Source organism: Taurulus bubalis, assembly GCF_910589615.1.
Source record: "Taurulus bubalis genome assembly, chromosome: 19".
Lineage (NCBI taxonomy): Eukaryota > Metazoa > Chordata > Actinopteri > Perciformes > Cottidae > Taurulus > Taurulus bubalis.
This window is the reverse complement of record NC_136607.1, coordinates 10,208,750-10,234,217: the sequence shown is the minus strand read 5'-3', so window position 1 is coordinate 10,234,217 and position 25,468 is coordinate 10,208,750. Positions and strand designations below refer to the sequence as shown.

Here is a 25,468-nt window from a genome sequence, read left to right as displayed (position 1 = left end):
GTCTGGAGAAGATGAGACAGACCTTGAAACCGTTTGTGCCAGATAGGAACAGCTACTTCAGAACAGACAATCATAAGAAACAATGACGTTCAAGATGACGTCATTGATAATGACAGTGGTGAGCTTACAAAAGCAAATGAGTCACACATGTTGTATCATGAAATTACATGCATGAGGTTCCCGGTAGTATGTTTTAGATGAGATTTTACAAACATGTATTACTATTCATTGTAGATACATTGATATATTCTACCGGTGGTAGTGTATATTTGATAACTGACAGTGCTGTCAAGTGATGGTAGCCGCCTCAAGGTTTTTGTTTCTGCTCTGGTCAATGCATTTTGGCCTTTGCTTGGTTTAGTCTTTCAGCTCTAAGCAAATACACTGTCACCAGCTGTCATTTAACATATGTTAACATACGTGTTTGGAAAAAAATAACAAGAACAATGGTAACAAATCATAGAGGGAAAATCTATACAATATTTGTTTGATTGTGTGTTCATTCATAAAATATGTATTGTGTCATTATTTTACTGCACCTGCTACATCCTGATAAATTGGCAAACAAACACTACTTGCTAATCAACTTTCACAAACACTATCGTCATCAGGCCATTATTAGCCAATCTGTGTTAAATAAATATTATTTATATAAATTATTATTATTATTATATATAAATATTTGGTTGATAAAGTGGAAACTCAACAGCATGTAAATATGATTATCCCTTTTTATCAGCACATTTCTAGTGGTGTGTAAACCATGTAACCAAACACATAATAATCTAATGTTATTTAAACCAATAAACCGGTTTATACGTCATCACGTCTCACGTCCCTGAATGTAATCTCTCGGTAAACTGCTGCCTTCAGGTACTGTGGGAAACGATGACATCTCGATTGTAAGAATTTGCAGGAGCATGGTTAATCTTATGATAAAGGCATACAAACATAATTTAAAGGTGCATGTCCAAAACTGACGTTCAAAATCAATACGCATAATTTAGTTGTCAGTGAATGGACAATTTTCTCTTCTGGTTTGACTCCGTTAGCTGTTTAATTGTCATGTTTGACTTCAGTAGAACAATTAATGCATTTGATCAGGTTGATCATGGATTGTCAGTCTGACGGTATGCATGGAAATATAATTATAATAATACTATGGAAAACAAGTCTGCTTTATTCTAGGTAATACATCCTTTTATATTAGGGCGTTTACGAGGAGACACTGAAGGCAGCATGTCAAACACACGCACGCACACACGAGCACACCTCCCCACCTCCCCTCCTGAAGCTCCGCTATCTTTAGCACCGCCACGGATTACAGTGCGCAGTGTGTCACAGACTGCGTCGCGTTTCTGCCAGCCAGGTGCATCGCTGTGCGTCGCCTCATTTTACCGCCTGAAGCTCTGTCGCATACAACCAAAACAACCCAAATAGAAGCATAAACCAGAAGTAATGGGGGAATGACGACGAAGTCCGTCTGCGGTTCTCCGTCACCGAGAAGACCCCCAGGATGCTGCTGCTCTGCAGCCCGCAGAGCGGACGCCTGCACCGGGCCTCGCTGCTGCTGCTCGCCGCGGTGCTCCTCTGCGTCGTCCCCGTCAGTGCGCGCCTTCCAGGTAAAAACACATCAACACGGAGCAATTACCCTGAATACCCGTGACTACGGCATCAAGAGGATGTTTTTATTTATTTTTTAAAGGTGACACGTGGGATTTTTGTTCATTTAATCGTTGTTTATGGTGTTAGTTTAGCTGCTGATGAAGTTATGTTATGAGATAACCCATAAATTGTGGACAGGTTAGACAGGTATGTGTACGTCTTAGTGACACCAGAGCACAAAGAAAAGGATAATTCCCTTTCTTCTTAGGTTGCTCAGTGCATTTCCGTGTGTTCACACCGATTTGTATTCTGCTTTTATTACATTTGTAGGTCCAATTCAATAGAACATCCATGGAAATATACCACATACTATTATTACACTGTGATATAGATTGTTATGTAAATTGATTATGGTTTGATTCAGTATTGCTTTGATTTGCTGATTAATCAGTATGTAATATCTCTTCCTGAATGTGTCATCTTAAAAACAATAGCCTACTTCTCACTTCATCTGAGCAGCAGCCACGAAAAAAATCTAAACTAATAATTTGCTCCACATTTGGAAAAATGACAACTGTTTGTAACATGCATGGCCATCAGTAAATCTTCAAGATAGTCTGAGCACTGTTTTAGATATTGGAAATATATTTGAGTGCAGTCTTTGAGTCTGTGTGAGTGTGTGATGGGTCTCCACACAGTGGTGATGGCTGGGGAGATAATCTGCTTCTGAGCTTTTAACACAGAATCAATGTGGGAGAACCAACAGCTGTGGTTTCACATGTAATCTTTCGCCTTTATCGGAGGACACACACAGTCACACACTTGCACACTCACACTGGACATTTATTGCTGTGACCTGGACAAAGACTTGTGCATTTATGGACTTTTCCCCAGCATAACATAAACCCATCCATGCAGTCGTCGGGTTCCACTCCAGCTCACCGAAGGCTGTGCGTGATATCACATAAGGGGGTGCAGCTTAATTTTGCTAGAGAGAGAGAGAGAGAGAGAGAGAGAGAGAGAGAGAGAGAGAGAGAGAGAGAGAGAGAGAGAGAGAGAGAGAGAGAGAGAGAGAGAGAGAGAGAGGCTGTGTCGCAGTGTCGGTGTTATTGTTCTTCTGGAGAGTAAATTTGTGAAGTCTGGCAATTTTATGCTTTTCATCAAAATGTAACCAATCCAAATATCATACTTTCCCCTCTCCGGTGCTGAAAAACACATCTGGGGGAGGGGGGTGGTGGGTTGGTGACATAGAGAAGTTGTCCAGTGTCAGAATGAAATCACGGTTTTGTACAAAATGGAGACACACTGTTGACTCCTCTTTTTTCACAAAGAACAGGCTAGTGTGTTTTTTTTTTTGTCGGTGTCAGTATGTGGGCTGTTGCTTGCCTTTGTTGAGTTTAAATAACACGTTTTCTCACTCCCAAGTGAAGTAAAGTGATTTTTTTTTTTAAAGTAAATGGTACTTTATATATCGTTGAATATATTAAAGGCATCTGCAGAACCACCCAAAAGCACATTCAGTATTACCAATGACTCAGGTTTCAGGGTGATTTTGCTGGAGTGTGACAACAGCCTGAAATGCATAGCAATCAGGTCGGTTGATTCAGCAAACGTCAACACATCATCATCTGTAAATATGCCAGAAAGCTTTCTCGGAACATTTGGTTCTTGGGATTGAAGTTGTCTAAAATCTCCATAAACCCAATTGATGCATCGTCTGCTTGCCAAGATACAGAATGAATTTCCATAACATGCAGAATATGTTGTATAATTCAGGCTCATTGATGCCTGTCGAATCAGCAGCAGAATAGTCCCCTTTTTCACTCATTTACTGTATATGAATGTTCTTATTCTAATTTTAGCGTTTCCCTATATCAACATCAATTCTCAGTATTCAAATTCATCCGGATCATCATTGTTGTGCTGCCACGTTTAAATGCCAGACGTGTCATTCACCAAACCCACGTTGAGCTGGTGTGATGATTATTCAGAGACCCTCTGCCTCCGGCCTTTCCTTCCACCAGGATTAGCCTTTAACGATTAAGATCTTCGATGACACTCACACACACACACAGTCACACACTCGCACACACAGCAACTGGCTGCAGTGTTTTCCAATCACCTTTTGTGTTGCCCTGCAGCATAATTAGTCATCTGCGGGCGTTGTAGATGGGATTGAGAGCTATGGAAAGTCAAGGGAAATGACGGGCGGGCGCACACTGCATGCGGTATAAAGAGCACAAAGAAGATGAGGGTTTATATGTAAGCGTTTGTATCCTCACTGGAGATTTAGTGGATCTATGTTAGTAAGCAATTAAAAGACTGTAAAGGTTACGTGACATTTTTATTTGTCAGACTAGCCAATAATAATGATACCACATCTAAAAGGTTTTGATGGCAAATCACTAAATCTGCCTCACACATTAGAGTTATAGTGAACTAAGTGCTGCCAGGAAGTCACATAGAGTTTAAAGCTAACACGTGTTTCCTCTGCTTTCAAATGGATCTGTTTTGCAGCTTGACTGGTCTTTGAGGGGATTTGACATTACCAGCATTCTTCAGTGTGAGAAAGGATAAATGATCACCCGAATATACGTTGGTAACCATCAATTGCAACAGTCAGGAAATATAGTATTGATCTTCCCCATTGTGGTCCTCGTTGTCTCAACTTGGAGGTCTGAATAATAAGTGGTCAGCCAAGGCTTTGCTGTGGCTTCTTCAAACCACCGCTCTCTCGCTCTCTGTTCCTTTCTTTCTTTCTTTCTTTCTTTCTATCTCTCCCCGACCTTCATTTGAGAGCGCACCGTCGGCGACCAGACCTCTCCAGGAAATGAGAGGGCCACAATTAATCAACTTACAGAGCGCTTCCAGACATCGGATCAAGCCAGAGTCAGCACGGTTTAGCTGGAATGAAACGCACTATTCTCCTTTAGTTTCAGTACTACCCTTAATCTTAATCGTGGAACCGACAGTTGTCTTCTTTTTTTTTTCAACCCAATCCTGCAATCAAAATGCATTAATTTTCTGATTTAAAATCAGAAAGGAAACAATTTACTATGTCAGCGGTTTTGCATGCGTAGGTTAGCATGTGTGTGTCGCCACATCCTTACCAGGAATGTCAGTCTGACACTTCTTCCGTAGTGCTCGTACTCAGAAATCTGTCTGTCCTAGATACTGTAACAAGTTACTTTGTCATCATGGCACCGGGTTAAAAAATACAACAGCTATTGAGAAACTAAGTTCGAGGTCATTGTGAGTCAAATCAGCCCAATCAAATTGGGGGTTTTAGTTTGCATTGGTCAATCCACTTATTGCATACTCAGCTCTCAATAATGGAATTTGTTCATAACGGACTATTCCAACAACTGTACCAGCCAGAGGCTAACGAACATGGTGACCATGAAAAGGAAAATAACAAAAGAGTCTTTTCTGAAGCTTTTACCGACATTGCTACCATTGTATAATCTCTTTCAACCTTTGTTATGTTGTTTCAATGTTTGTTATGTTTGTATGTTTGTTATGTTATGTTGCTGCGGGGTATTCTGCTCTGCCCCGCGCTCATGATAATGACACCGTAATTATCCGCCATGTAATGATTTGGACTCGTCGATGTGTGACATGACATAAGATGCTGCAACAGAAAAGAAAAAAGGACCAACGCGGGGAGAGATAACGCAGGAGAGACATGACGGCTCCACATCACGGGGAAACAAAGTCTTGTTCCACCTTCTACAAACTTGACGAGGACATTCTTTGACTTATTTTTTTCTATTCACTTCCTTTTCACCTTCATGTCACCTAACCACCTCTACAGCTATTTCCTTCCTCAGCATTACAATGAGGCTGTGTTGAGCAGGTGCTAAGTCATGCCCCATTTTCCATGAAGCGTGGCGAAAATGTTGCATGAGTCACTGAATCTGATTATGGTGGGAACCCAACGCCTACATTACACTGGTACTGAAAGTGATAAGGCAGACAGTTTCCACACATTTAGTCATTTGATGTGGGCTCATGGCTTTCTTGCACTGATTTTCGAGAAGTGAGGCTATGTAAGTTTACGTGGCAGCGTTTTCCGCAATTTTGTTGAAGACTCAAAGCTGACAGCAATTTTCTGATCGGAAGTGATTTTCTGATCACACACGTGTTCTGTTGTTCTGTCTGCTCGATAGTAGTGGGCAATATGGAAAAAGCTACTGTCAGATGTCATTTTATGTGACAATATCAGTATTTAATATGATATTTAAATCTTTCTGGATTAGCAATTGAGAACCTGCTTTTAGAGAAGATAAATACACAGAACAGTGTTTTTTTTCTTCTAATCCATTATTAAAACTATTAGAATGGATCCTTAAAAAAATCTGTCACTTTATCATAAAAGACTGTCCATTAAGTTTTTACAGAAAATATAAAAAAAACGTATAACTGCGTTTCTGTCCAACAAATCCCATATTTGTGGATAAAAGCTACAACTGTATAATCAGGATGGCAAAATATCTGACTGACAAATGTATATTGTTTTATGGCTCACACAGCATAGCGTCATGTTGCCTAATCCTGACTCACAGCATACAATATCAGCGCCTTTCCCAAATGATGCCCATTAAAACAAAGCACAGAAACAGGCTGCTTGGCATTTGTGTGTTTTTGTCATTTTTGGAATGAGGCCTGTTGGATAAACAGGAGCATAGCAGCACGGTTACACAAACAGTGACACATGAGCACACATACACACACACGTTATTCATGTGGAAATAAACAGAGTGGTAATATATCAAGTGAAGAGCACCAAGCAAGAGCTCTTAAATGTTTCCACTTGATTTGGAGTGTTTGTCTAACTTCCTGCCTGCTATCAGAGGGTCAGGAAACGCACACAATGGGAGTGTATGACCCTCCCGGCCTACCCATTTCCCTAAGTCTCCTCCAAGTCTCCCTCACACACACACACACTCTCGCACACGGACACACGATTCCAGATTGGGTGACATTTTATTGTACTGTAGCTGTAGAACAGCTTGAAGGAGCACAAGTTAATGGCGACATGTAAAAGTGTGTATCTGTGTGTGTCTGCGAATGTGGCTGTTTACCAGGCTGTGACGAGGCCTCTGTTTGCCTCTCAGCTCTCTCTGGCAGAACTGCTGCTGAGCACACAGCCTTGCAACAGCAGCAGCAGATGGTTTAAGAAAGTCCTTTTGCATTCGTTCCAAGGACTACTTTCTGTGTCTCCGAGTTGCATAATGTTTTTTTTTTTTTTTCTCTCACCTCCGCTGTCTTCGCCGATACCAAACGACTCGATATGCTGCAGGAACGTGTCTGTTCCATCTCCCTGTCTGTCTCTTGTTTTGTATTTATTTTCCTCCTTGATTGAGCTTTCTTATTGGCACTGGCACTGTGTGGGAGGCTTGTTGGTGCAGGGCCGCCCTCCTGAGGCAACTTGGCATTCACTTGTGTGGCTCCTTTGTTACGCTGCTAGATTTGAGCTGCTTTGTCATGTAATTATCACGACGAGCATCTTCATGGGTTCAGCTGTGTTTTAGAAAAAGTTCCATTTTGTATTTCTGAGTTTGGTAAAATAATAATATTGAAATCTACTTGTGCAAGCTCTAGGGCTGTACCAACAAGTTTGCAGCTTTGAAGCATAATTTACAATGTTGACGTATGCCTTTTTATTTTTTTTGCATGTTTATTTATCCTGTGTAAACACAATATGTCTGCACAGTTGCAGATGCACTTTGGCTACACTAATATTATTCATAATTCTCCTAACATTTCACCAGAGCCTGGTAAAGTGCACATTTATTCAAAAGATATGGAAGTATAATTTCCAAAATGTATCTAACATGTATTCTGCTTCAATCCATACTCGTTGCCATTTGTTCTATTCAAAACCAAAACTCTCTTCTTTCAGGCACACTGAAAGATACTAGGCTATTAATGCGATGGTCTAACAGCACCATGATTTGCATTTATATGACTACAATACCGTCTATTATTTTTATTTAGGGTGAAGAAAAATGACATTTGGTATAACCCCATTATGTGGTGCACTAAATTATCACAATGAAGTTAGAACAAAAAGGTTTTAATGCAGCTGTTGCTGAATAGTAATAAATGCAGTTTTTGATGGATTGGGCTGCAGCTCTTCCCTAATTTTCAAACTTGCTTTGCTTTTTCCACCTTTCTTTTTCTCACGTTACCGGGCCTCACATTCATAATGAAGCACGCATCGAGTCGTTTGTGTCCGGGTGTGTGTTTGTGTATATATGGTTGCGTGTGTGTGTGAGAAGAATAATCCTCTGTATTCATGTGACCGCAGTAGGTTCCACCATATTAACATCTAACGTGATGAATAGCAGATCAAGCGCTGGCTAGAGGTGCTGAGTTGCCGGCTCCATTATCATAAAGACGGCAGATTTCTGAAATATAGAGGAAATTGTTTTCTCGCTTTCATAACAAGGTTTTAATGCCTCTTCCTTTTTTTTGTCTTTGACACCAGGGACTCATTTATGTGCCAGGATTTACAAATCGTCTTTTTTGTTTATGGTCATATGTGGGGTCTGGACAAATACAGCGAATGATTCAGCTATCCACTGAGATACAGTCTCTTGCGATGCTTTATATTATAGCGACATTATTGCAACAATACCTCAACACACTTTCCTGTGATACGGAGTCAGATGACACTTTCATTCTCATTCTCGAGTCAGAGACTAAAGCCTTGTTTGTCTCTTTTGTCCAAAAGTAGGAAACATTGTGAGTGAGTCTGTGATTGCCAACACTAACAACATGCAATCATACAAACGCACATATCAGTGAGTCACATATTTTACCAATTTATATGAAATGGTCTAATCCTCACAACGAAGACCGGTCGAGGAGTTTTACACGGGGATGGGTTGTTTGATCTCTGACTCGAGTGCTGCCATCTGCACCTGATCTGGGGCCAGCCCTTGATCCTCCGACAGTCACCGGTCGGATCAAAGAGTCGTAAAACAATGGTCGGTGGAATAATTTGGCGACAGGACTCGAGGGGGTGCCGAGAAGAAGAAGAGGGAGAGAGACGTGATGCCTGGGCAGCATGTTTTCAAAGATGCCAGCAGAGACGATGTACTAAAACCCTTGCTTACGGCATCTATTTGGGCAGTGTTGAACTAATCACAGCCATGCAGAATTCAACGCAACAAAGGCGTTTGGGATTATCCGGAACATTGTCATTGTTTTAAAATAACAATCTTTAGAATATAGCAGACTCTGCAGTTACTCTGGGGCGGCTGTAGCTCATGGGGAGAGTGGCTGTCCTGAAACCACAAGGTAGAGAATAATATTTATAATATAATAATTTCCTCTTGTGGGACTATTAAGGGATTAATAAAAATAAAGAAGTTTAAACAAAAAAAATGTTTGTGATCGAGAGTAAGAATAAAAGTTATCAGGTTCTTACCTGATAACTTTTATTCTTACTCTCGATAGTAGTTTACAGAAGGAGTACAAACAGATTCAGTCATATTTCAACTGACTAAGACGAAGTCTCGCATGGGCACACGCCTCTAAAATCTATTTACAGTGACATTAATGTCTTCCATAAGGTCATGGGGGTTGAAGAAAATCAATAAGAACATGTGAAATAGATCTCTGGAGGGAAATTAAAAGGAAGCCATGTAAAAATAGATGCCACGACAACTGTGGGAGGAAGAGGAGAGAAAACAATTAACAGAGTGAGCAATGAGCACGTGACCACGTCACACTCGCAAGGATGTGGAGTAACTTGGCGTCGGGGCTGAACAGGTGAGGCAGCAATTAAACATCGAAGTGACAGTGGTTTTGCCAAGTTGTTGGTGAGAAAAAAAATACTTTAAACGACAAACAACGACTGAAAGCGCTCCAGGAGTCGTCTATATATCTGCGTGTTGGTTTTGTGGCGGTGAATACATCACTGGCCTCGTAGATGTCACACAAACATCCCCATCCTCCTGCTCCTCCTGCGTCTTTGACGCAAACGGAAAACAACGCTTCTCAGATTACACATGCGTCACTCCACCGCTCCCTCCCTGAGGCCGACCATGAGAAGATGTGGACGTGTGTGTCCATCTCCCTGGCGGTGTTGCGATGCGTAGACGAGTCAAGATGTGTGTGTGTGTGCTCGCATGGCCGTGTGTTTAATGAGCATGTCTTCGGTTTTGCTTTCCAGTCTGGGGTGTTTTGCCATTCACATTTGTGACGTCGCTGAAAGATTGAGATTTGCATTCGTATTTCTTGAGTGTTTTAGTTTCCAATAGCTCATTTTTGCTTCTTTTTTTTCATATGGTTTTAAGATTTACGTTTAGGATTTGATAAAAATGTAATCGGTAAATCCTCTCATAATGTTGTCACATTCCCTTTTTTAGTGCATTGTAAAGCTACTACAAGGAACTTTGATTTTGTGTTTATATTGGCGGCCCTTGAAGACACAAATGTCAGTGTTTCCGAGCGCCAGAGGCACCAGAGTCCCTTTTTATAAACCTCTTATTTTACTGCAGCAGTGACAGTCTGCCTCCCCCTTTCCTTCAGTGGGCCCAGCAGTATGGCCGGGGTCTTCAGCACTGCTCCTCCCGGCAGAGCAAAAAACTAAATGTTAGTTTATGAGTGACAGAAGGAGAGAGGGTTGTGCATTTAGTGCAATGACCTACGTGTATCATCCTATATGATAAGTCAGGCAGAGGTAGAGTATGTTGAAAAGGGGCAACGTACATCCGTGAAGTCAGACATATGTAGTCAATGCACACAAGTGCAAAGTAATGAGCACATTTAAACACTGAGAGACAGACAACAGTAAATATAAAATCTTGAAATACCTTTGGTCTATTTTTATTTAGATGACGAAATTATTTTGAAAAATGTATCGATGAATGGATGCATGCATATTTAGAAAACTCTCATCTGCTCTTCATCTCTGCAACCCTCCCTTTCTGCACAAAAACACGCCTTTCCCTTGTTGCCAGGGCGGTCATTGAGATATCCCCCTCAGCGATTTCCTGTCATGTGTTATGAATGTGTAATTCTCCTCTTATGGAGTAATTGGGAGAAACAATCTGGTTTACAAAGGAGGCGCGACTGCACTCAGTAGCACTAGTCAGAAAGACGAAGATGCAATATTGTATCTATAACACCTCATTTATCAAAGCAACAGCGGACAGGTAGCAATGAACACATTTATGAAAATATGAATTATACAGTAGACCTGTTTGACCTCTTCAGTAGATCCTTTAAATACACCCACCAAGCATAACCCTTTTTTTTACACTGTTCGGTCACCTATAGACTTGAACAACCCTGACCTTTGAGACCCATTATCCTCCAGAAATACCTGGTTCATCATCTTCTGTCTTTCCTCCATATACCTCCTGTCTGTTATGTCAGCATAAACACCCACTGTGCTGTTCACCTTTTATCCAGCCTGCTGTGCACCTCTGCCGGGCTCATTATCCGCTCTGCACTCCAGTGTTCCTCTTGCCCTCTGCTGCCAAACACTGTGGATCTGCGACACACTTATTCTTGTGTGTGTGTGTGTGTGTGTGTGTGTGTGTGTGTGTGTGTGTGTGTGTGTGTGTGTGTGTGTGTGTGTGTGTGTGTGTGTGTAAAAAGTATATTTATCGAACCTGATTGAGGGCAGTTCTGTAAGATCAGTCTTTACTTTACTGGTTGAACCTGACTCGGATTGTCAAATGAGTGGTGCTTACCACATTGCATAGTGCTGTAAAACCATTCAAAATGTAAATTTCTTACCATCCAAATGTTCTCGTCCTATCTAGCTAACCGTGGCCATATGGAAGCCTTGATGAGGTTACAGTAAAGACTATGATTTGAAAAAAAACTCAGTGATGCTGTGACATAAGCAGAGGCTTTATTCAAGGACAGATATTTCATCTCAGAATGAAGCGTTTGTTGTAAAGTTGAAGCATCTCTTATTGAGAGCACTTTTATAGCAATTTTTTTCCACACAAAGACTTGTATTTAACTGCCTCATTAAAAGCGCAATTTCTGCATCACGTTGTGGTTGGGATACGAATGAAACTTTTGTTCTCTCTCTCTTTCTCTCTCTCTCTCTCTCTCCCAGCTGGCAGTACGTGCCCTCACCATATAGACTGTGCTAAAGATGGACGCCATTTCTGCAGGCCTGGCTCCTCCCGATGTGGCCCCTGCCTCTCCCCATTGGAGGAGAACAAGGAAGGTCGCTGCATGGTGAGGAAGAGACACCATCAACATGGTATGAATTATACGGTCTAAGCATTTCACACACACAAACACACTCATGCACACACAAGCTGGTTTTCATTTGATCACATTATTGGTGAATTGAACTGACGCAGAAAGAAGGGAAGTCAGAGAGGACGCCCTTCCCCAGATTTTCTTATACTACCACTGACCGGCTACCTCATTCAGTGTTTTTATATGCGCATACATACCTTGTTATGGTAAAATCAGGTCATTGTTTTACATTTACAATGCTGTCTGGTAGCCTGCAGGTTAACATTTGAAAATACTACCAAGAAATAGAATAAAATGTATTGTATATTTCAATCTTTATTTCTTTGATTTTACTGTGCATGCAGTAAGTTGACACACGTAACACAAGCATTACTTCTGTTCGGATTAGAGCTGAAATGACAGCTCCCATTTTAATCATCAACTAATCGTTTTAAGTTCATTTTTTTCAAGCAAATATATCAAATGTTGTCTGGTTCCAGCTTGTGAGGATGTTATGCTTTTCTTTGTCTAATATCATTGCAAAGTGAGTATCTTTGTATTTTGGACTTTTGGTCGACCGAACCAGGGAATGAACGTCGCCTTTTGTAGACAAAGCAGTTAATCGAGAAAACATAATCTGTGCTCTTGATGACTAGTTATATTTCTGAATGAAAACACAGAAAAGATTAAGCTTGACGAGAGTAAATTGATGATTGACTAACACTGACAAATTGCGACCTCAATTCTACAGAGACAACCTGCTTAAGTTCCATCAAGCGTGCATGTAAATGCACTGACTGATTTGCTGCTGTTCTTTCTCTGCTTTCCTTTACGTCTTCACTGCACATCCAGTCTCTGTCACTGCCTCTTTTATTTTCAGTCGATCTCCGCATCCTGTTGCCCACATCTCTTTTCCACTCCACCTCTTTTTCTCAGTTGCCTATTGCTTCTGTGCCTTCCTTCTCCTCCCCCGTCAATCTTAGCTTCCTTGTTTCTCCTCCTTTCCCATATCTCATGTATCTCCTCTAATTTGCTCTGTTCTTGTCCAATTATCTTGTCTCTATGTCCTTGTTGTGGTCCTCGCTCTCCCTCCATCTATATCTCTGGCAACTATGGTACGGTCTGATCCTGTGTTTTTTTTTAATCCGCCCCTGCTGCGTTTGCAACACACACACACACACACACACACACACACACACACACACACACACACACACACACACACACACACACACACACACATCGCCCCCGCACCGGCTTTAATCACTTAGACGACATACCCCATCTCTCTCGCTCTCTCGCTCTCTCTCTCTCTCTTTCTCTCTCTCTCTCTCGCCCTTCATCTCCATCCCTGAATCTAATTTAATTCAACGAAAGAGCAAAGCAGCAAAAACAATAAATCATATTTTTCTGATTCCCATGGCATGACATCGCACTGCTGGCACGCTCACCGTGTTTCTATGGCGCTGCAGAAATAGAGAGAGAAATTTAAACATCTTGTGTATGTTTGAGTGCACTGGCTTGCGTGCGCGTGACTGACTGACTGCATTCATGTCTGTCGGTGGGCACGTGTAGGATTAATAATTTAGATGGGTCTGCGTCAGGAGAGGATACAAACTTGGCTCAAATTATTGTCGGCGGCATCAGAGAGAGAAGAAAAACACGAGAAGGAGATCAGTGTGAGGATGTATTGGAGAGAAAGGTCACATCATGCCGAAGTAGAGAGGAGGGTTTATTTTATGACGAGAGAACCTGATCAGTCATTCAGACTTGGGATTGTACCTCATGTGTGACGCTTTTGTTTGCGTGGTGTTATGAATCCAGCACATCATAAGCCTCAGCTAAGCTCCCGAGTGGTTACATAAACCCCGGAGAGACCACGGCACACTGTGATCCGCATGGGAGACCAACTCTGACTCTTTTTCACACTGGCATGGACACGCCTGCGTACACATGTACGCAGGCACACGCACAATGTTGAAATGAACAGATGAAATCACATTTGGTTTATTTGGTTCGTCAGAATGCATCAAAAGCCGACTCTGCAGTCCAGCTGCTTCCTGGGTTGTTTGGCAGCATCACACACTGCAAATAACAATTTAATGGCTGTGTTTTCAGGACTAAACAACTGATTATCTCAAATGTTTGCGCACTTGCTAAAGCATGAAAAATACACATCATCAAAACTGTTGATTCTGACGCAGTATTTCCCTGCACCCCCAGGAGTAATAGTAGTCGGTTCAATCTCTCTTTTTCTTTTACTTGTCCCATTCACGCACATATACGCTCGTGACTAACCCTTTGTTTTGTCAGCAAGCACAGCTCACGTCAGAAAATGTACCCATTTGTTCTTCTAATTCAATTTATAAAAAACACACATCTTGTCATCACCATCAAGCTGACTCACTGGCCTTGCAGTCAGGTGGAATTTTTAGCGTTTCTACTGTTCTATAGAATAATCACAGAAATATCACAAACACAACATGTTTTGAGAGAATTAGATGCTGAGATGTTTATGTGGGTCAGAAAGGAATACATAATTTAATTTTTGTACTAGAGGGCAGGAACTATCAGTACGTCATCCTTGTTTCGCAGCACCCAAGATTCTACCTCATCACTCTCCTGCTTTTCCTTCCTTCTCTGTTTAGCGCTCCCTCTTCCCTGTAATGTCACGGCTCTTATCCTTTTAGCCCATTCCAGTCCTTGCAGTAACACCACATCGTTCACTGAAATGTGAACCGATGCTCGTCCTTTTTCCCAACATCCTCTCCTCTAAACCACACTTATGTCTTACAATTAAAATGACTGCATCAGTGCTTCTCTGTGTGGCACATTGTTATATGTCTGTGGCCTTGTGCTTGTCGGTCACTTTGACTGCTTGTAAATTGCAGGAATTCAAAGTTATTTTCATCACTGGAAACCCCTCTGTAAGGAGTCTAAAATGTCAACATTACATGAACTCAAAGAGGATGAACGAGCATAGTGGATGTACAAGGTTGAGGCCGGCAGCACTTTCTATTGAAAGTAGGAGCTGCTTGTATTTGACATGGAGGCGTGTGCTGCCATTGGTAAACATACAGTATGCCTCGAAGCCGTGTGCTTTGTTCAGCCGCCGCACGAAGTATGAGACTTGTATGAGACTTGTATGTTTTCTTTTATATGCAGGGAAATTGTGCATGTGCTAAAGGCAGGGCTGTCTCCATGTCGCCTGGCTTTTTACAGATTATTTTTGTGCATGTATTTGATATATTTTTACTTTATATAATAAAGCAATTGACAAACTGAAAAGACAATGGCAATCAAACAACTGTTTTAGGGGCTCAGCGACACAAAACATGAACAGAAAACCTGCAGCAGTTTTAATTAAGTAAATTTACTTAATTAAAACTGCTGCAGCTTAGATAGCTGAATGGATGGAGAGCCAAACAACAGTTTTAGTTAATTCGCAATTAAATAAAAAATGTTACACCTTTTTTTTAGTGATTGAGTGAATTTGCGAGCAGGCGCCACTGCTTTTAACCTGTGACATGATTGGCATCACCGTCTGATGTCTATACATGATTGTTGATGTTGTAGCCATCATTTCTACACATAATGCTTTTCCACTTTGCACAATCATTCTGTCAAATAGCTTCAACGTGACATTTTTGTGGCTTTTAACAATTGTAAACAGTCTCAGGTTGTAACTGCCTTGTGTCATGTTCACAACAAACATTTTGAATGTTTAGAATTTTGAAGCTAACACTTTCCTCAGTGTTTCCCATCAATTATATTAGTATTAATATAGTATATTTTACTCCACCATAGTTTCATAATGTTTACACTTCTCATATCTTGTCGGACAACACTTCCGTCTTGTTTGAGTAGAAAGCAGCCACTAGTTCCACAACTGCAGTTCTTACTTTTTCAGTTCAACCTTCACCACCTTTCAGCAAGAGGAGTAACCGCAGTTACAGCAGCTAAGACCTGCTCATGTGGTGTATAGACGAGGAGGAGGAGGGTGATTCTGCGCCCTCAATTTTCATGCATCAACACCTGCAGTTTTTTTTTAGATTACTTTGAAAAACAAAATTCTTAGAAGAAGAAAAAACTTTCCGATATTACAAATATTTTCTTTGAAAATCAAATTCATTTTATATTTTCAACATTGTCCCTTGATTTTGAAATTAAGAAGCCATGGCAGACTTACGAGCAGATACTGGCAATGGCAACTGAAGTTCTGACACAAATAAATAGGTCAATTTTTTTATGACCTTATTTATTTCAAACAATGGATGAAAGACAGACGGGACTGTTTACTGAAGGTGAGAACATTGGAACAGATTTCCTGTTTTTCCTTGAAGCTCTGCAGTCATCTGTGACTTAGTTTGTATAGCAGGTGGGGGCAGCGCCACTGCATAAACTTATCAACTTTAGATTTTATGGGCAAAATGACATTTTAACTGTACTCCACTCCCTCATTCCAAACAGGCTGACTAACAAAGTCGATACGAGTTTCTGTTTCAAACTGTGACCTTGTCGATCTGTTTTCTTTTATTCGCCTATCGGGCCTCTCCAAACACTGTGGAAGGAGCACATGAATTAGAAAGATCTGAAAGAGGCCGGCCCTGTTTTATATTTTGTTATCTGTGGAGTCGGGCAATATTCTGGTTTCAGAGACTTTGAGAATGATGTCAGTCAGACCTGAAGTCTCTCTGGCTGTCTCTCTCAACCTTCTAAGTACGCAACATATTGCATTTCCCACTAGAGGGCAGCAGGACACACTGAGTATGAATCCATAATCTTTGGAAAGGACTGGTGACATGCTCATTGTGAGGGAGAGGCCCGGTGATCACTTACAACTGGCCCTTCTACTTCTAAGAACTCGACTCTGGTAAACACAATATTTAAAATGTTGCTTTTGTTGAGAAACTCTTCCAGATCTATCGATTTTAAAATAAAATAAACGATTATTCGACAAAATCTAGTGAGTTTAGATTAGTCAAATCTCCACATTTATGTCGATCAAAAAGTGGCAAGATCTGTAAAATCTGTCTGATTTTAGAGTTTTTAAACAAGGACAAGGGGGCAGGAGGCGAGAGACACGTTCGTGCTTGTGGTTTGGGGGGAGGAAGAAAGGTGCATGTTTTTTAAGAGGGAAAATAGAACAGCACAAATGTGTGTGATCCTCAATCCCTGTTGAGCTGTTTATTGTTTGTTTGTTGTACCCAACTGCCCCATGGGTGCCTCTCAAGAGGTTATGGGTCATTATCAAGCCAGTGACAAAACTCTCTTACACAAGAGAGGTGTGCGTGCTTAGTCGGCGTGTGACAAACCACACACATACAGAAAATCACCGCCTTTCTTTTGTGAATTATCAACTTCGACCTCGGTAGGGTCCTGAGGATTTCCATATCAATACACACTGCTCGCCCATTTTTAACCATCTCCTTGCTGATTTCAAATAAATCCACACTTAAGAAACACGCGATAAACATTGCATCTTTTTTTCCTCCTAAAATGTAATCCCGCATTACAACATGCTCCTGGTGAGCACGCGGGCACAGTAGGAGCTCTCAACCACCTGCAAAGTACAGATGGTGCATCCCGCCTCCACAGACACCTGCCATGGAGTGCACTAAATGGCCATTAGAGGAGGGGGGTAAGAAAATAACAAAGCAGGCAGTGAAAGTGCTGGCATGTCATATCATACACATTAGCTCAGCCAGATGGCTGGCCTTCTGCAGCGAACGCGACAATGTAATCATTAATGTAATGTAGGTGGTGTCAAAATGTGCCTTAACACATTTTGTTTCGATATATTCCTCCGCACTGATCATTTATTTATCTGTGCTGGCTTCTACAGCAAACAAAGCTTGTTTTGGCAAATGATGCTGAATGGGTCATCAACTTTAGCAAGCAACGCAAGCAACTTCAGCTTTTTGTATTCTTCTTTTCACATGACTTGCTGCCTCTCCAGCTTTGCGTTCAAATACCTATAATTTTGTATTTGATATATTGCAGGGTAACTTTTATGAAGGGAAATAGCACTTTGATCACCGCCATTAGCGGTGAGCTATGGGATCTATTGTGAATGTAGCTACTGAGACCCAGTGAAGCCAAAGTTGGGCTGATTGCTCCGGCCCCCCGCGGTGCTTCCTCCCCCGGCCACACACACACACACACACACACACACACACACACACACACACACACACACACACACACACACACTCTCTCGGCCCTGGTCGCCCTGGACACCTCGGCAGTACTGCAGGAATGCGGCTCACTGTCTGGCCTTAAGGGCTGTTAACAACGGTTTAGTATTGTCTCCTTTTTTATCAGTCCACAAACAAACAACACACATGGGCACACTCCCTGTTCATCACTTCAGAGGCAAGACCCTGAAAAACACATTGATATGAGGCTAAACCGTGTGCATGTGCTTCCTTTCTTACACTCAATAGTTATCATGAAAGTGGCCACGCTGAAAAATTCAGACAGAAAAGACGAACCTCAAGCTGATGGGAAATGAGTTGGTACAACAACTAAGAAAATTAGACCTGATTAGTTAATTACTAAACTATTTTGATACAAGTTTAAAAGTTAAAATATTATTTTCAAGCCAAAGGGCTTTTCTTAATAATAATAATTTTGGATATTATTTTCCACAGATTTTATAGACCAAATGATTAATCGAAGAAGAAAGAAATCTGTAGATTAATTAACAGAAAAAGATTAAATAAGTACACCCCTGAATACAATTATTCTGTTTGAAGATTTGGATGTTATTAATTATATTATGGCTAAATGTTTGTTAATATGGGAACTTTGGTCATTGTCACTATCATAAGTTAGTAGCTGATTTCTATGTTATATGTTATGTGTGTGGTACTTTGTCTATATTAAGAAGCCCTTTGTGTCACCACAAGTGGTACAACATTACATGCAATCTGTATTTCCTGTTGCCTTTCTTATTTTATTTTAACTTATACTTCAGTTAATTAAGGTAGAAGTTGATCAGTGTAACTTTAAATCTTCTCTGTAGGTAAACCGGTATTCTACCCTGACCTGGATGAAGAGATCGATTACCTTCACGCCGTTATTGAAAAACAGGAAGTGACAGAGATCAAACCACAAAGACAATCCAAACATCCTGGTAAGAGCCTTGAGCACAATTTAAATTGGATGTGTGGGGTTTACTTCAAGTTCTTCTAATATACAGAGTATTTTAAGTGATTCCGTGATTCATATTATCCCCACATGCTCTTTTATATGTTATTGTGGTTTTCCCTCATGACTCTATTTGTGTCTTCCTGACTTTCTCCAGTGGCCAAAGCAGATGATAATAAAAGCAGGACAGATTCCCTCAGACTCCAACAGGCAAGCCAGGACGGTGTCTCCACTGAGACCCTCAACGCCACCACTGCAGCCCCTGCAGTGTCTGCGCTCCCCAACACACCGACCCCCCAGCCCAGGGCCACTGGAGTTCGGGGCCGAATTGGTCCTATAGCTGTGCCAGCATCCAAAAGGGACAACATTATTGTCAGTGAGTATGACCTTATGTCCTCAACACAGAGTAGAAGGCTTAACTGCACCCAGGAAGTGAACACCGGATGGTATGAAACTCAGTGATGGTGCGAGATAATGATACAAGCAGATGGTGGATAAAAACCTCAATTTAACAAATTACACGTTGTTAAGATTTGCGTCTTTTTGTCAGTCTCGTCTCTTGTTAAGCAGTTTGTTGCTCGCTGTCAGGATGTTTGCCAGCAAGATTGTATCACTTCTGATCTGCATTTGTCCCAACTGAACATTTGATTCTATTCATCCCAGTGTGTTTATATGCGTTGCATATCATTTTACCCAAGATGATCATAACAACCCATAATGAGCGAATGGGCGAAGATATAATTATATTTATCACCCATTTAAAAAAAGATGTCTCAGCAGGGAAGTAATCAGCCTCCCTCTCAATCACTCATGGTTTACTCCCTAACACGCTCTGCTCCACTTTGTTTTCCTCTCTCTTTTGTATCAACCTGCAGTTATGATCTCTCTGTGTGTGGTGGTGGGCACTGTGGCAGTGATCCTGGCAACCGTCTGTTACATCAAGTAAGTCTGAACACCTGAATGCACAATTAACGGCAGGGAACACTTGATTTGATCTTTTTGTTGTCGAATAATTTCTCAAAACCAAATGAAATACACTAGAAAGACCAATCTGGGTTTGAGATTTAATTGCATAATAAACCACATGATGTCGATTGTTAATACTTATACATTGCAAATGAATGGAGATCTTAAAAAAATATATATACATTTAGAGAAAACTAATTTAGTCTGGCTTCATGATATTACAAATGAAGTATGCATCACATTTTTCCATGCAAGCAAGAAAACAACATCAACTACACTTTTACACACATTTTATTGAGGGGTCAGCCTTCCCCTCCAGCTGTTGATGAATTCAACTATCAGTGTGTTTTCTGGCAAGTTCAGCTTGTGAGAACAAAGTATCTCCTCACGCTTTGCTGGTTGGTTTAGTAACACTTCACAGAAAGAGTAAATAACTCTGATTAAACTACATTTGTTTTGTTTATTTTTTTTCATTTTGTCACCAGTGATAATTTGTTGAATGGACTTCTCAGTCAATTTAACTTTATGTTGGTTGTTTCAACTCATCATATTGATCACCCTTAAAAGCCGACTTCCACTTGAGGTTCATGTACCATCAGATATGTGAGCTTCAATAAAGGTTTTTTTGTACTGCCAAACACAGGAAACAGCCATCAGAATTGCAGGAAACTCAGATTCATAATGTCGCCCACAGGTTGCAGAAAGACGCGCGTTTGGCTCAGAAGGTGGACTACCCTGCGTTCAAAGGGGCCGGCGTCCCCACCGCCACCACAAACGTCCCCTCTGTAAGCGCACAGCTTTTTCTTCACCTAACTGCTATTGTTAGAGCTTGCTTTGTTTCACTTTCTCACTTCTTCTTCTTCTGTGAAAACAACAAGACGTGATTGTGCACTGAATATATGTTTTCTAACGTGTCAGCCACACTTCCTTCTTCTGTTGTATCCTCAGATGGGAGATAAGACTCTGGCCCAAAGCGCTCAAATGTATCACTACCAACATCAAAAACAGCAGATGCTCTCTATGGGAAAGTACGTTTTCTTTTCTTTTTTGTCTACACTCTCTGTGCCACTCCCTCCCATTCCTCTTTCTCTCTTCTCTCATGTCTTAATACAGAGTTCAACCACTTCCTCTGACCATGTCACCTGTTCGCCTTAACTCCACTGTCTTTTTTCCCCTTTTTCAGTAACAAACCTGAGCAGAAAGTTGACTTTGAGGTCACATCAGATGAGGAGGAAGTGGGCGGAGACTTTACTGTATACGAGTGCCCCGGACTTGCACCGGTGGGAACACACACACACACACACACACACACACACACACACACACACTAATAAGTTGTGATCATTTTATATGACTGAAAACTCATTTTCTTCCCTCCTTTACAGACTGGAGAGATGGAAGTGAAGAACCCGCTGTTTGATGACTCGACTTTACATTATATGGGGAATCACAAGTAAATCTTGGACACTTCACACGCACACACATTTACACACAGGTATACATACCACTTCTCTGGCGGAAACCACTGGATCTCACATTGCATGCATGTAGAAATGGAGGATCCTGGCAGAGGTGATAAAAAATGATTGTTTTCTTGTTGCCCCTTTACTATATCTGCCCCCAGTACGGCTTTTACTACAAATGTATGTTGGATTCTTTGTTAATTTATTTCTGCCACTGATTGTGTCATCCCTGTCTTTCCTGTCTATCATAGTTCTCCCAGATATGTCCCTGTAGGTGTTTTGTCTCTGAATTAAGATTGTTCCTCCACCGTTGTTACTTTCCTTAATTTCTGCAGCTATTTCCAAAGAATGTGATACAATAGCAGACGTGTACAACAGACAGACAGACAGACACACACACACATACTTAAGATGAGAAACAGGTGCCCTCTCCTTGTTTTGTCATGCATAGCTAGTGTCTGAACCACATTCCTGACAGATCAGATCTCTGTGATACCTCTGTAAAAACTCCCGAACACAACACAAGGTGGTTACCGGTGGTGTTGCCGATTTTATTCCTTGTCATATAAGCTGCACATAAAGATTTTAAGATTATAGAATATAAATATATATGAAAATGAAGTACTTGATGATGTCTGTTTGCATGGTTTGACTTACTGTGTTTGAATAATGGCAATGCTTTGCTGAACTACTCTGCCTCCTGTATGTATGCATCTTGTTGCTGGAGGAGGAACGTTCAGTAAAAGTGACTTATGAGCACTTGAATGAATTGTTGGTGATTGACTATACTGATGGATGTGTAGGTGGTAAGTATCACTATCTTGTATCGTCCCTCTTTCCTCTCTGTCTTCTTGTCGGGCCCAAGTTAACTTCTTGCTGCAAAATGTACATACAAAGAGTGAATGTGTTCACTTTTTATAGATATTTGTACATGCAGACCAAGGATTGGAATTAAAGTTTTTACCACATGTGGAAATAACTTTTTTTTTGTGCTTGACATACACTCATTGGAAATGTTTTATTAAATATATATATATATTATATATATGAGGGAAAGAGATGCAACAAAGGTCTAAACGTAATGCAAAGAATGTTGGCAACTTTGATCACATTCTCTGGTGTTGAGTGAAATACACAGAAATGATGTGAGACATTATTTTTTCAGGACATTCAATACAACCTAATTCTGTGCTGTCAAACACAACTGACTTTTAGATTGTAGTTGGGATCCCAAACTTTCCAAAGATATCAAATATTTCAGACTGACTTTTAGGTATAAAATGCACAAGACATTTTTTTAATATTCCCCTTGATTAAATGGTGCTGCCATAAAAACATGAAGGCACTCAGTTTAAACATCATAAAACTTAAATTAAGAGCTGAAAGAAGCTGATCCATAACAGTATGTGATAGTGTCAGCAGTGTTTTAGACCAGACCACGAAACCAATTCATGACCATATTGAGAATTTATCAAGCACGAGACCTGGCCAACACTTTGAGGTGTTGAGACGGAGCCGAGACCAAGAGCGGACCATTATGAGTCCCACACTGCACGAAACATGTAAGGACCATGCATACTGTAGGCACTCTTGAATTTATCTGAAAGATCCACTTCCCCATAAAAATACACACACAAAACAAGTCCCTAGACCACTTTAGTGAGCAATTCAGTAAAAAAACATGTTGATGAAATAAGGGGTGTCGGATACATTTAAATATACATTTAGTCTTTCTGAGTCAGCAGGTCAAACTGCAGTGCTGTCAGCATTTCCTGTTCAGATGAGCTCTGCCATCACACAGACTCATTTCACCTCGCAGTGTGACTCATTTAGTGTTACCTCCCTGCCACAAGCCCTAACTTTCTGTCTAGTGTGTGTGTCTGTGTGTGGGGGGTTGGGGCAGAGAGAAATCATGCATATACCTCCATGTGGGTTTTGTGTATGTGGTTGTATGTCGGTGTGTGTTGGGGAGGGGATGGGTCAGTCTCCTGTCCCCATTGAGCCGCATGCCGAGGGCCATTAAAAGCCCTTTGTGACACTGGAAGGAAGGCAGCCATTGGCCCTCGGATAAAAACCTGGGTGGGTGGAGGGTCTGTAAAGGTGGCTATCAAAGGCAGGGCTGAAGAAAATCAAAAAGCCATCAGACTTGTTTGAGGGGGACGTTTGAGCTGCTCAACAGGATGGGCTGTATTTACATTCCAGTGTTATTTCTTTGTTAAATCAGTAACTTTTTAAAAGTAGAGACTGATTCTTATATCCATATTTATTTTATTAAAACGCATCACAATAAAGCACTTCAATGAAATTGTAGTTGTCTAGATTACAGTGTCATTATTCAGGCAGATATTTAGACCTCCCCCTCATTTCTAGTAATCTTAAAAAAAGAAGACCAGTATTTGGAGCATTTCTAATAAACAGCACTTCTCAGAAGTGTTTATTTAGTAACCACATCAGCCCCTAAATGAAACTCACCTTGTCACCTCTTGAGATGACAAGTGTAGCTACATGTCTTGACATGAAAAAAAACACACATCCTAAAATGAAGGACAACGGTACTTGGCAATAAAAAAAACATTTACACAAAAAGCTGTAAACAGCTCAGAGATCATCTCACAAGTTCCTTACTGCTGGACCACACAGGCAAGTCTGTTATCACACACACACACACACACACACACACACACACACACACACACACACACACACACACACACACACACACACACACACACACACACACACACACACACACACACATGCACAAACTTTAGTTTCAATGCACACAGCCCACAGTGAAGGTGTGAAGGAGGAGAAATAAAGATCATCATCAAATCATTTTAAAGAGCAATAGGCGGTCTGATTATTTGGTGGTTGGTTTATTGGTTTGTTTATTTGGGGGTTGGTTACATTGCTTATGGTAGAAGTAGTGTCTCCAGTGGTGTGATTGGTTGAGGTGTGCAACACATTCACACTGCTGCTACATCAACAGGCTTTCTTTTATCTGAAACTTTCTCCCTTTCTCTGTTTGACCGGACTTGCCCTGCGAGCAGATCTCTGAGGTGTCTTGAAGAGGCCACTTAAAAAGAACTAAAGACAAGATCTGAGACAACTGGGATGGGGGGTGATGGGGGGAGGAGGGGGGGGGGACCCAGATACTCCCCTCACACATCTCCTCCTCACTGTACTGAGCTATTCAACACAATCCCCCCTCCCCTCCCTCCTTTGGACACCCTGAGAGCTCTGTGCTCTGCTGTCCCTTTCTCTCTGAAGCCCTGCCTGAAGTCTGCTATCTCTCTTGCTGTCTGTCTTTTGCATGACAATTATTCCCCCAAGTCCATGGCCCAGAACAATGCTTGTATGGTTGGGGTTTGATGTCTTTTAAGCTATTCCCCCTCAGGTTCCCTGTTCGTGGACCTATGTAACTTTGTATCTGGGAGGGCATAGCCCTCTGACCGCTTAGTTACAGTGTGAGTTCATCCGTCAAACTCAGAAGAAGAAATGGTGTCTCTATTTAATAACTTGCTGTTTGCAAGCTGTGGCCACGAGATAAATGAGGTGTAACAAAACGATATATTTCTGCTATACTTCAAGACTAGAATGTTGTATTATTCTGGTGTTATTCCATTCCACACTTTTTGTGTGAAAATAGCATCATTGTATAATCAAATGTTTCACCATGAGTATCACTTAATTGTAAGAGGCCAATGCAAAAAAAACAAATAACTGCTAAACAAGCTTCAACACAGATGAATATGATACACATTCGTATTAAAATGGAAGATATATTCAAACTCAGCCGGATTATTGCATTTGACCACAGCACCTCAGTCCTCAGACCAGTTTTGTACCTTTAGGCCATATCAAACTGAAAGCCAATGTATGTTTCCTCAATGAACCCCGGACCTGCAGACCAGGGGGAAACTCCAGCCTGGTGTTTGTTTCAGAGCACGGGAGGGGGTGAGACAGGAGGAGGAGGTGGGTGTGGGGCGGAATCTTGTTGAATCAAAGGGTTGAGACTTATTGTTCCAATCTGAAAAGGAGCTAATGGTCGACCATCGCAA

General features: G+C 41.2%; 1 protein-coding gene across 1 annotated transcript; it reads left to right on the top strand.

The window, feature by feature from the left end:
- Positions 1-1,466: 1,466 nt before the first annotated feature.
- On the top strand, positions 1,467-22,375 carry npdc1a (neural proliferation, differentiation and control, 1a; the record flags this gene model as incomplete). The annotated part of the gene is given in 10 exon segments (XM_079234776.1): positions 1,467-1,515; positions 1,518-1,622; positions 11,696-11,845; positions 18,854-18,964; positions 19,136-19,354; positions 19,854-19,920; positions 20,639-20,729; positions 20,893-20,972; positions 21,128-21,224; positions 21,330-22,375. Coding segments are annotated over 10 exon segments (1,041 nt in total). The 3' UTR covers positions 21,402-22,375.
- Between the last annotated feature and the right edge of the window lie 3,093 nt (positions 22,376-25,468).